Source organism: Carya illinoinensis, chromosome 13 (assembly GCF_018687715.1).
Source record: "Carya illinoinensis cultivar Pawnee chromosome 13, C.illinoinensisPawnee_v1, whole genome shotgun sequence".
NCBI lineage: Eukaryota > Viridiplantae > Streptophyta > Magnoliopsida > Fagales > Juglandaceae > Carya > Carya illinoinensis.
The window spans coordinates 33,644,848-33,657,628 of record NC_056764.1 but is presented as its reverse complement, the minus strand read 5'-3'; the positions used below and the strand labels follow the sequence as shown (position 1 = coordinate 33,657,628).

The following is a 12,781-nucleotide window of genomic DNA, read 5'->3' as shown; positions in this document are numbered from 1 at the left end:
ATTTCAAATTTAAAATTCTCATCTCTATCTCCAAATCTCTTAACAGGTGATTTTACGACTATATTTGCTATTCTTAAAAAAAAAAAAAAAAAATAAAAGAAGCCCACTTCCCACTTTCAAATAATTTTGTACAGTTCATTCTTGTTTACATTGGATTCCTTCATGGATTGCAACGAGACATGTATTGTTGTAATCACAGAAACTCGAGCTCTTTATAAGCTCGGGAACACCTCTGCACGAGGTTTGGATAATTGGGCCTCTCACATTCAAAACTCTCTTGTCCCCTTCTCTGTTCTTTGACTTCATCCATTATTTAACCAATCGAATTCAGCCACCTTGCCAGATCCGTCGTGGATTGTACGTACGTAGCAAAACTCATACTATTATCCCAACTTTTAACGGCCACCCGATTCTCCAAAACTTCAATGTCCATGGCAAAAGAAAGCAAGAAACAGAGGCCCACATACATGCATGTGTGTGTATAAAAACAACAACAGCAGGAAAAAAAAGAGATTAATATATTGGCAAAAATGAAAGGTTTGGATGCACAAACGTTGCTCCCAATGCAGGCCAAGATATGTGTTGTACAAATCACTGGATGACCAATGTGCATGAAGTATAAGGCCAGCATATCCAAATCTTTACTTTTTCTTTCCTTTTTCTTTGACTCTTTGCTTCAGCTGTTCCGCCTCCAAATCAGGCTAAGGCACGCAATTCCCGGAGCCATCCTTCTTTCACGGACATTGCTCCACCTCACAAGTCACCTGGCTTGTCTCTCTTGTCGTTGCGATCCATATACGATACAATTATTGGATGCTCGAGTGGATTGAATGCTCAGGTATTTTGGCTCAGACTGATCTCTCATGATCATCTTGGTGTGCCACAGTTCTCTGCCATTCTGCGCCTTCTTGTGAGTTCTTCAGGTGCAGGGGCTCTGTTTTTCATCTGGATTTTGCTGTTTCTGTTTAGTTTTTTTTATATCCTCTCTATTCACTTTCTAATTCTGCCTGTGATGTTATTTGATCGAGCATATGTACTTGAATCTTCGTACGAAATCAACTTATATTTTCTGGGCATTTTGAAAAAAAGTTGCCAAGAAAATGAAACGGGTCTAGACTTTGAATCTTGTTGAAATTCTAAATTTGCTTTGGACGGTCTTTTTCGTAGTTCTCTTTCTTATATGCCCCACGGATTACAACTATTTTGGTACTGTGAATATTCTGAATATGTGGTTCCTAGCGTTCAAAATGTATCTTTTATCCCACCTTGAGGAATACAATCTAGCCTGTAAAAGTTTTGCATTTGTAATTGGAATCCTGTGGCTGTAATACCATGGCCAACGTCTTAGCTATGAAATCTTAGAGTCATATAACTCCACGTTTTGAGACTATTTTGTATTTATCAACAGAAATAGGTGATATTTTTGACTTTGTGTAGTGAAGTGCTCGATATTTACTGATAATTCTTAGATGGAGTCAACAAGGTGTTCAACTATATGAAACTATTCCATATTCTTTGTGGATTGTGCAAGTTATGCTTTCCCATTTGCAGCTGCGTGGACTTTCATAAGGTTCTGATATGTGTCATTTTTTGGAAGGATAGTGTTTCAATGTTGTACAATCAAGTAGATCTATACGGTCCATAAATTTTATTTTTATACAGCAGTAATATTTGTTCACTTCTTTTGAAAGTTTAAGTGAATTGAAAAAAAATAGATTTTATTATTTATATTTATGTTGCTCCCTTAATGTATGGGCTTCCTTAATAAATGAGTTTAACATGTAAAATATTTAATTAAATAGGTAAGTGTAGAGTTAGATTTGAACTCGGGATCTTGTTCTTGTACTGAAATATGACTTTTCCCAAAAATTTAATTTGTTATGGAAGTCGGTATGTTTTATTATTTATATTTATGTTTAACCATAATAGATTGAACTGGTGTCCCGTAGGCTAAGAACTCTGGTCTTCAGGCAGAGTTCTAATTCACTTAGATCTCTGCTCGTTTAATACTTGTTTACCGAAACAATCTCAATAGAACCTCGTTTCCCGTGAGAAATTTGACTCGTGAATTAGAATTTCAATGCACTTTAATCAACCTTAATCTTGCTGTAGTGTATAACATGCACCAGTGGGTGAACTTCTCATGTTAATCTGTATGACCAGCTCAATCCATCCATAAACAACAAGAAAGCGATACCAGAGAGTAGATATTGTTTCTGAGGAGAGGCATTCCAGAATTGACAGTTGAGGGAAGAAAACATGTTCCCTGGCGGAGGAGGCTTCGTGAAGGGAGCCACTGATTTTTGCATTGCAGATTCGGATTTGGAAACTACTGATGCGGAGTTGAGAAGTTCCATTCACAGAAACGTGGCCCCAGGTTCAGGCCGGAATCCGGGAAGGCCGGCCTCAAATGATGATTTGCATGAGCTACTTGAGTGTCCTGTTTGCATGAATCTAATGCACCCTCCAATATACCAGGTATTTTTTTCTTAGATTCCCAACTTTGAACCTGAACAATGTCAAAAGGACTACAGTTTCATTACAACTCTTACCATTCAGGTGTTGCAAATTAACTTGTTAGATGTGTTTCTTTGTCATGATAATATCATACATAATCCATCGTCATAACTTCCCCTTTTCTTTTTTATTTTTCAATTAACAGTCATTAACTGCTTGACAATTTAAGCATTTCAATTTCTAGTAACAAGTTCCATAAAAAATTTGAATCCCATCAGTCATAATAACTTGTTTCTTTTTTGTTTAATGTCTTAGTGTCCAAATGGCCACACTCTATGTTCAAACTGCAAGGGTAGAGTGCCCAACAGTTGCCCGACATGTCGCCATGAGCTTGGAAATATAAGGTGCTTGGCTTTAGAGAAATTATCGGAGTCACTAGAGCTTCCTTGCAGGTATCAGGTATTAGGTTGTCACGACAAATTCCCATACTACAGCAAGATCAAACATGAGAAACACTGCAAACATCGCCCATTCAACTGCCCTTATAGTGGAAATTATTGTTCTGTCACTGGTGATATCCCGCTCCTTGTCGGGCATCTCAAGAATGATCACAAAGTTGACATCCATGATGGGTGTTCTTTCAACCACAGATATGTGAAATCTAGTCCCCAAGAAGTTGGGGATGCTACATGGATGCTAAGTGTAAGAGTCGTTAATCTCTCTTTCATGACACCCCTCACCCTTGCACACAGACACAGCATGATCAGTGCATGATATGATTGGATAAAAGGCAGATGAAAATCCCACCTTGCCTTATGAGTTAAATTCAATCTTAATGTAACTTCAACATGAAAAATAACATTGGAACCGCGCAGTTGCCCTAGACAGGGGACAATTTTTTTATTAAATAAAACACTCATATTTAATTTTTTTTTTTTTTTAACGATGCATGTCAGCTGGATTCCTGCAGGAGTGTGAACTTCTGCAGAGGTATGTTTACTATTTGTTTTTGCAACATACACAGCTTAGCATGTCAATCTGCCTTTCCTTGAGTCTCGGGAAGAACGGGCAGGAATAGGCTTAAGCAAAGGAAAAGCTGAATGAAATACAAATTAAACCCCATATACGAATTAATATTATCTATCTCACCCTTTGATCCTTTCTTGACTTAGATCTATTAATTTAGTTTACACCAAATTTTTGAAAGTAATTAATTAAATTTGGTACTGCGCGCAGGTCTTCAATTGTTTTGGACGTCAGTTCTGTTTGCATTTTGAGGCTTTCCATCTAGAAATGGCACCAGTTTACATGGCCTTCCTGCGATTCATGGGTGAGGAAGAGGAGGCAAAGCATTTTAGTTACAGTCTAGAAGTTGGTGGACATGGAAGGAAACTTACTTGGAAAGGTATACCAAGGAGTATTCGTGATGGCCACAGGAAAGTAAGAGACAGTCAAGATGGATTAATCATTCACAGAAACTTAGCACTCTCTTTTTCTGGCGGCAATATGAAGGAGTTGAAGCTGAGACTCTCTGGTCGTATATGGGAAGTGCAAAAGAATGTTGAGACACAAACGGCTTTAAAATAGTAGGTAGAAGAGGCGCTGAAGTTGGAAAAATTGGAAGCTAGCTAGCTAGCTAGATCATTGATACATGTAGAAATTATATATATACATATATTATCCCAAGAGCTAGCTAGCTAGCTGCTTGTTACTCTGTAAATTAATGCATGGGTACATAGATTTTGCGTTTCTTGTCGAAGTTACGATCAGCTTTCAATAATTTATGATCAGTCTAGCTAGAAGGGCATCTTAATTTCCCTGCGATGATTTTAAGCTGGTTTGATTAATGTCTAGTTCTAAATCTACCAGCTGCCATACACACACACACACACACACACACACATATATATATATATGCATAAGTCCCAACACCACCCCAACCACACACACCCCCCCCCCCCCCCCCCCCCCCCCCCCCCCCCCCCCCCCCCCTGGGCGTGGGACGGGGCCGGCGGGAATATTAATATTTCCTAAATTTGTAGACTTGTCTACAAATATTTTATATGAATTTATATATATTTAATGCATTTGCTTGAATATATTATTAATTTGTATCGGACCATATATCGTCATTCGTCAACCCGTCAAGACTGTACCTTCGACGTTTCAATTTTACCTAATATCGTGGAAGCTGGGGAAAGAGGGCCCCAACTCATGATTGATCAATAATTGAGAATTTTCGTCTATGGTTTTGATAGTTAGTATAGTTAGTAGTACTACTTGTTGCTTAAGAAATAAGTACTTAATTATAAGTACTTAAGTACACACGGTTCTGCATCGTTTTGGTTGTTTTTTTATATGCATGCAAGCTTTCAATAGCAGCACAGTAATACCTTTTTTAATATTTTCTTTTTAATATAGTCCGGATCAATGTACAATAGTGATCCGTCTCCAAATTTATTAAAAAAAGACCTCACTTTATGTTGGAGGAAAACCGAAACTACAACCAACAAGAAACCAACAACTCAACTATGAATCAAAAAACAAACAAACCATCAATATCAACATTGGGTACTATCTTATGTAGGAAGACCCGCTCTATCAGTTCTTAGTAGCCCTCTTAAGAGATGAGGAACCGATTCCAAAGTACTCTATGAATACGATATAGCACCATCATCCGACGCAAGTCGAGCCAAATAATTTGCCGGTCATTACCTTGTCTAAAAATATGACTGACAGTATAACATTTTCCTCTAAGCAATCCTATAAGCTCATCCCAATAGTCCTCCAAGTACCACACCGGGCACTTATACAGCAACAACCAATTAACTACAACCTTCGAATCCAACTCTATCTCTACATAATTCAACCCAAGCAAACAAAAAGTTCTCACTCCTAAGAGTAAACCCATAAATTCTGCATAGTTGTTTGTCCCATAAGCAAGAGGGGTAGAGAAAGCTATTATCAAATTGCCATTTTGATCCCTCAAAACACCCTCCGCTCCAGATTGCCTTGGGTTGCCCTTGCTACTCCGGTCCGTACTAAGTTTAACCCATCCTTGCTTCGGTCTAATCCAATAAACAGGCACCATACACTTCTTGCGAGTAGGTCTCGAATTGAAATTAAATTCTCGTAGCAACTGAACATCTTGCCCAGAGAGAACCTGAAGATCACAGGCCTTCTCACTTATTTTTGCAATCCAGATTTTCGCTTTATTCCATAGCACCTCCACCGACTCTGTTCTACCTTCCATCCTAGCAGTACACCTCCTAGTCCATAAAACCCATGTAACAATGGCAGGAATGATGCCAAATAATAGGCCACAGACTGACCTCTTTGTTGCTCTATGTTACCATGCAGACACCATCCCAACCCAGGATCTGAAATCAAAACTCGACAATCCCACATGGCTCGCACATCTCCTCCAGATAGACTTAGCCACCTCCCCTGCTACAAAAACTTGTTTGAGATCTTCATAAGCACCTTTTGTGCAGCAATCACACTTGGATTCAATTGGAATGCCCACTCTTCTTAATCTGTCATCCACACTTAATACATTATTAAAACACTTCCACAAAATAATAGTCATTTTCTTTGGGATACATGTATGCCATATCCACTTGTCCCATTTGATTTTAGGAGCTCGGACTCTTATACATTCCCAGGCCTCTGATGAACTAAACACACCATCCTCCTTCGGCAACCAAACCAGCCTATCTAAACCATTCTTATACCCACACACGGAATTCACAATATCTTGAGTCTTTTGATGTCCTACGAACCTGAATAATAAGTCCACATCCCAGCCATCATCTAACCAACAATCTTTCAATTTCAGTCGAGGCTAATACACAGGAAAACTGCTTACAAGAGCTTCATCTCCACACCATTTATCAAACCAAAAGGAGATATTCCCCTCCTTATGCTTCCATTTTGAATGCTCGTAAATACTAGGAATAAAACTCAACAACATCTCCAAAATCGAGAGCCTTTATTTTGAGGTGAAAGCGAGATATGATCATTCTCTACATGCTTGGCTTTAAAAAACCGAGCCCATAAGGAGTCAACTGTTAATAGCTTCCAGGCCATTTTCATATGTAATGACTTTGTACCTCTTGAAACTTCCGAAGCCCAACACCTCCCTCACTCGTAGGTAAACTCATGGCCTCCCAACCTTTCCAATGTTTTTTTGATTTTCCATCCTTATACCCCCCAAAAAAATTACTAAAAGATCTTCTAAGAGCCACCATCACCGACTTGGGGAATAGTAGAATCGATAGCAAATGGATCGGCATTCCACTCAGCACATGTTTCAACAATAGCAACCTTGCTCCACTAGACAGCAGTCGACACTGCCAGCCACCTATTCTCTCTTGTATCCTCCTATTAACTCATCAAAATGTACTGCTTTAATTCTACCCGACACCACAGGTACTCTTAAATATTTAAATGGAAAAACCGCTTTAGAAAATCCAATCAACCTTAGGAGTTGTCGCCTCCTTGCATATGATATGTGCTTGGAAAAAATCAAAGAAGACTTTTCCTTACTCACTTTTTGTCTAGACCACCTTTCATATAAGGCAAGATAATTTGATCTTACCTTGAGTGAGGATTTGCTGCCATTTGAAAAAATGACAATATCATCTGCATAGAGCAAATGTGAGATAATTGGCACACCTTGAGGGTGAGAGAAAGCCCTAACCAGACCCTCCCGATAATTTTTATCCAAGACTCGAGACAAAATCTCCTCCACCATTACGAACAAATAAGGGGAAATTGGATCTCCTTGTCGCATTCCTTGAGTACCTTGAAAAAAACCTTTGGACACTCCATTCATTATCACCGAATACCATGGAGAAGAAATACACTGCCTCACTAAGTTATATATAGATGTAGAAAAACCAAACGCTGTCATGACATGAAGCAAAAATCCCCAATCAACACTATCATATGCTTTCGCCATGTCTATTTTTAGAATAACATTACCCCCTCGAGTAGGCTTATGGATACTCCGGATCAACTCCTGTGTCAAACTCACATTTTCAAATATACTTCGGCCCGGAATAAAATCACCTTGCTCCTCTGAAATAAACCGAGAGAACAAAGGAGATAATCTACTCACTAGGATTTTCGTGCCCACTTTATAGAACACCGAGCACAAGCTGATAGGCCGAAACTTATCAAATCCCTTAGGATTATCCACCTTCAGAATGAGAACCAGGAAAGAAGATGTGAACTCACGAGGAAGGACACCCCCGCTGAAGAAATCATGCACCGCAGATACCACATCCAATCCAACAATCTCCCAGCAAGCCTTGTAAAACCCAGAACCAAACCCATTCGGCCCCTGCTACTATCCATAGGAATAGAGAACACAACATCTTTTACCTCTTGGATTAAAGGAAGCTCTAAAATGGCCACATTTTCTGCATCAAACACTACTGGATCCACCATGGCCTTAAATCTAGAAGTAAAGTTTGGTGGTTGGAAGATAAGAAATTTTGAAAATATTCAACTACCCCACAATGAATTTCCTCTGGCATTCTCAAAATATTCCCCTCATTAATCCTCATCTCTTTAATGGTTTTTGAATTCTTTAAAGCCATGATCCGAAAAAATGTCGAGTCCGCTTCCCCTTTATCCAACCACTTTTGTTTGGCTTGTTGTGCCAAACGCACCTCCTCCCTACTATTCCAAGCAGCCAACTCTACCTTGGTAGCTAATAAATCCATCTCCAACTCCTCTGAGAATCCCATCTGCATTTGTTCCTCCAACATTGTGGTTCTCTCTTCCAACCGCCTAATGTGAATATTAGTCTACCCAAACACCTCTTTGTTCCAGGTGCGTAGCACTTTTCTCACTCTCTTTAGTTTCTTGGCCAGACCCACCATTCCTACAGCAAGGGGATCTCCTCTCCACACCTCTGTGACACAGCTTAGAAATAAATGGTGACTAGTCCACATTTGTTGGAACCGAAATGGACTGAAGCCATACTTTCGAACTTCATCTTCCATCAACACTAGCATAGGAGCATGATCTGAACTCAGCCTCGGAAGATAAATTCCCTGTCCTGCTGGACAAGTCATCAACTCATCAGCATAGTAATTACTTAATTACCTTTCGATCATCAGCTAGCTAGCTTATTTCTTGATCAGAAAGATGGTCAATATATATATATATATATATATGACAATTCATTTCTTGTCGATATAATGAGCCATGCATATTGTATTGTCAATGTGATGAGCTATGCATATTGTGTATATATATAAATATATATAAACTTGCGGCTCTCTAGAAAATGGTTCCATCTGAAAAGAGAAATGATAGTTACAGTTGTGAGTGTGTAAGTTCCGTGTAGTCATTTTTAAAAAAGTGAATAAATACTGGACCCACATGAAAAAAAATTAATTTTGACCCCACACTTTCAAAGTGACTACATGGTGCTAGCGCACTCTATGATTATATGTAGCATTACTCATTTAAAAAGGGCCAGTACTTTTTCATATTTATTTGTTGTTGAAACCAGATTTTTATTTGGGTATAGAAGGTCATGCACGATGATGGAAACTAGATCTGCCTGTATGTAGAAGGCCAAAAAATGATGGAAACAAAAGAGAAAAATAGACAAGTTAGAAATTTATGTGGTTCTGTGTTATGGCCTATGAGGAGTTAATCCATTGTGAAACATATAGATATTACAATTGAACTTTCATGGGTTTTTTTTTCCCTTATATTAGATCAACATTGGCATATACTGGCTTAGCCAAATGGTGCCAAAGAAGTCCCCAATATGCCTAATATCACTTCATGAGTTTGCAATGGGTAAGGCATTATGGGGTGTGGATCAATTTGAGCTACAAAACCTGCTTCTCGGGGGTCATATTTGGTTGGTACTGTTGTAGCGCCCCATACCTAGATGAGGGTCAGGGAGTTATTTCCTATTACCTAAAAATCATATTCCAGCAATACAAATATTAACTCCAAAGGCTCTATAAAACATAAACTCATTTGTTCAAATTAATATATATGTTCCTCTACAATAACATCAAGGAAACATTTCAAAATAATTAATCGACAATGCCACACAAAGTCTCAATAAAAACATAAACATCCCAAAATACCAAATCAATTGAAATAGACAAATCTCCAAAATAAGACTCTCCAATAATCACTTATACCCTTTGATAGTTATTCTACTATGCTCAACTAATCTCACCCAATCTTCCTCTTTTTGATCCCCAGCTAATCCATCATAAATATTTGAAAAATATTGAAAATAATTCGATGAGTTATTAACAACTCAGTAAATAGTCAATATACACTAGCGTGCAAATATTAGCCAGTTACATAATGCATAACAAATCAAAATACCAAAATAACAAAACGACAACTCAGGAGCATTTATTTACAGTAATATGATATACAAAGTCCTTTGGCATAAAAATAACTGGGCGGCATCATAGCAAAACATATTCTATGTTTAAGCTCCATAGTAAGGTTGTGCTATCCCCAATGACCAAACTAGATAGAAACAGAATGTCATGTTAGAGATTTCTAGATGCAACATCAGGGTTGTAAATAAACCAGTCTGTTCGATAGCCTGCTCAATACTCACCTAGTTAAACTCGAATCGAACTAAATCTCAAACATGAAAGCAAATACCGGTTCGATTAGTATATGACACATACTTGACTAAACTCAACTCAACTCGACTAAATCTTATTAAGGCCCGCTCGTTTATGCCTAAGTCGACTTGTTAGCTAGATTCGATTAAAACTCATTCATATATTGATAAATATATACATATACCTATGTGTGTATATATATATGTATTAGCTAATAATATAAGTATAGTATTTTTATAATTAAATATATAATTTGTAATCTAATTACTTATGATTATATATTGAATTTAATTTAGAACTATATTTTATAATTTGTAAAATAATTACTTGATAAGATTTAATAATTTCATATATTAGTATGTAGGAATCATAAATGAAATATATATATTATATCATATTATGTATATGCATTAATAATATATATAGACATATAATATATTGTTATTGTAGATAAATATCAACTAGCTACATATGAATTCTTTATAAATTTTGACAATCTTATAATTCAATAGAGCTTCTACTTGTTAGTTGTACAAATTCAATTTAGATTTTTTATTTATCTAATTTATTAATTATTAAATCTTATTAAAAAAATAAAAAAATAAACAACTCGAGCCGAGCTCCTTTTCAGGACGAACTAGCTTGAGTTAGCAGTTTAGCTTACTGAATTGAGCTCGAACAAAGGTTAATAAGAATCTCGAGCTCGGGCTCGAGGTGAGCTCGAGGTTGAGCTCGAGTCTTTTGAGTCTGGCCGAACTTGGCAAGCCAAAGACTGACTCAGCTTGGCTTAATTACAGCCCCAACATCATATCATCTATAGTACTGAACATATACAAATATATAATCATATACAAAATGTCAAATCTTATATTCACTCTTTTTATATAGTTGAGAAGAAAATGCTAAAAAGGCTTATGTCTATAGTAGTTATAATAGAAAACTATTTAAGTTTCTCGTTCATAGATAACGAAATAATGTAGGAAAAGTGACCAAGGTTATTTTCATAACAAAGCATGCAGAATTTTCATAAAGTCAACCGCAGTTAGTTTTTAGGCAAAGTCTATCATAGGAACATTGCTTTTTTGAACTTTTCAACATCTTTGAATTTCTTCACAACAATGTTAAACAAAATCGATCGTCACCTAAACATAATTAATACAAACTATAAATTAATGCAATTAAACTGGTACATTTAAAATAAACAACACAACTGAACAACTCCATGACAATAATCCCATGGTTCCAATTCTTCTAACCCAGTTACTACTAAACTTCAAACCAACAAAATAACTTCCAGAACTTTGCCTATCAAAGGCATTCACACCGAAGTTCTCTATTTGGTTTAAGCAAACCACAAATATCCAATTGTAACTCATTCTCCTCATCTGTAATTAACTCATGAACACAACCTCCATTAAACAACCATAATCACTCATGGAACACCATACACCAACCCTATTAAACAACCACTAAAATCCCCAAAGCTAGCTCAACCAAACCATCAACTTTATAATGGCCCAACAGTGTAAATCCACAACTGCCACTAAGTATTCAATCATCTGAAATCCCTCCGAATAGTGCCAATCCAACATGCTTAGATTTTTGCCAAATATCAACAATTTATGAAAATCCCCAACATTTGATCAAACCAAACGTCAACTCAACACTAGTAAAGTCCAGGGATTTGCCTATATATATACACATAATTATGCTAAGTGAAAATTGATCTTACAAGAACGGCATATATGCAAACTGAAGGGAAGGTTTAGGTGGAATGTAGAAGTTGCTAGCTAGGACCACGTATGGACCACATTACACATTTCATTTAATAGGTTTAAGCTACAGATCAGAATGACAGAATGGTCTGTTTCTTTTAAATGTCTTGTTTATGTCCTAGTATCGCGCGCTTTGGCTTTCATAAAGGTCAACATCCATGCAGTTAGATTGTTGTCGTAAGTTGTGTATGCTTTTGAAGGCACGATGCATCAACAACCTATGTACTTGGTATGTTATTCTTTCTAAGGAAGTATTTAATTGCCTGGTTGGCATGCTTCCTTCAATTAGTTGCTCATGCTTTGTATTGCAAACTTCCCCAAATCCAAGAACTTATATTGGGTTTGGCAAGCTGGTTGCAGAGATTAAGATTGCAATTTATGTCTTTGGTGTTGAGATTGTAATATTTGATGCTGGGCATGCCCTGTGCCTAGAAGGGTCAGAAAGTTACTACATGTCATCTCTAATATCTCCCAAACACAAACAATATCATTCTCAAAGACTCCAAAACCTGAAAAACATAAATTTATGTACTTCTACTTAAAACATAAATTATCCACAAGATGATCATCAATATGATAATTCCAAGAAACACAAATCTACGTTTCCACAATCTCCAATAACCCCAAATCATAACATTCACTTATATACATGAATCTCAATAATCCATAAAAAATTGGAAGGGTAAGAAAGTTACTACCTGTCATCTCTAATATCTCCCAAACACAAACAATATCATTTTCAAAGACTCCAAAACTTGAAAACATAAATTTATATACTTCTACTTAAAACATAAATTATCCACAAGATCATCAATATGATAATTCTAACAAACACAAATCTACGTTTCCACAATCTCCAATAACCCCAAATCATAACATTCACTTAATTACATGAATCTCAATAATCCATAAAAAATTGAA

General features: G+C 36.9%; 1 protein-coding gene across 5 annotated transcripts; it reads left to right on the top strand.

Annotated features, from left to right (window-relative positions):
• Positions 1–523: 523 nt before the first annotated feature.
• LOC122290789 (E3 ubiquitin-protein ligase SINAT2-like) lies at positions 524–4,282 on the top strand. 5 transcript variants are annotated; one of them, XM_043098438.1, is made up of 4 exons: positions 524–838; positions 2,164–2,478; positions 2,773–3,159; positions 3,694–4,282. In XM_043098438.1, exons 2-4 carry the CDS (start codon positions 2,260–2,262, stop codon positions 4,042–4,044), a joined length of 957 nt encoding a protein of 318 aa, XP_042954372.1. In that variant the 5' UTR covers positions 524–838; positions 2,164–2,259; the 3' UTR covers positions 4,045–4,282. The 5 variants fall into 5 exon arrangements, with proteins under 5 accessions (XP_042954372.1, XP_042954371.1, XP_042954370.1 ...); XM_043098437.1 differs by having other exon boundaries at positions 524–910; XM_043098436.1 differs by having other exon boundaries at positions 524–923.
• The last annotated feature ends 8,499 nt before the right edge of the window (positions 4,283–12,781 follow it).

Excerpts from the sequence above, each read along its gene's own strand:
- LOC122290789 (XM_043098438.1), top strand. The coding sequence starts at position 2,260 with ATGTTCCCTGGCGGAGGAGGCTTCGTGAAGGGAGCCACTGATTTTTGC. Across the intron at positions 2,479-2,772 it reads TGCACCCTCCAATATACCAG|TGTCCAAATGGCCACACTCT; the intron begins GTATTTTTTTCT and ends TTAATGTCTTAG. Across the intron at positions 3,160-3,693 it reads ATGCTACATGGATGCTAAGT|GTCTTCAATTGTTTTGGACG; the intron begins GTAAGAGTCGTT and ends TACTGCGCGCAG.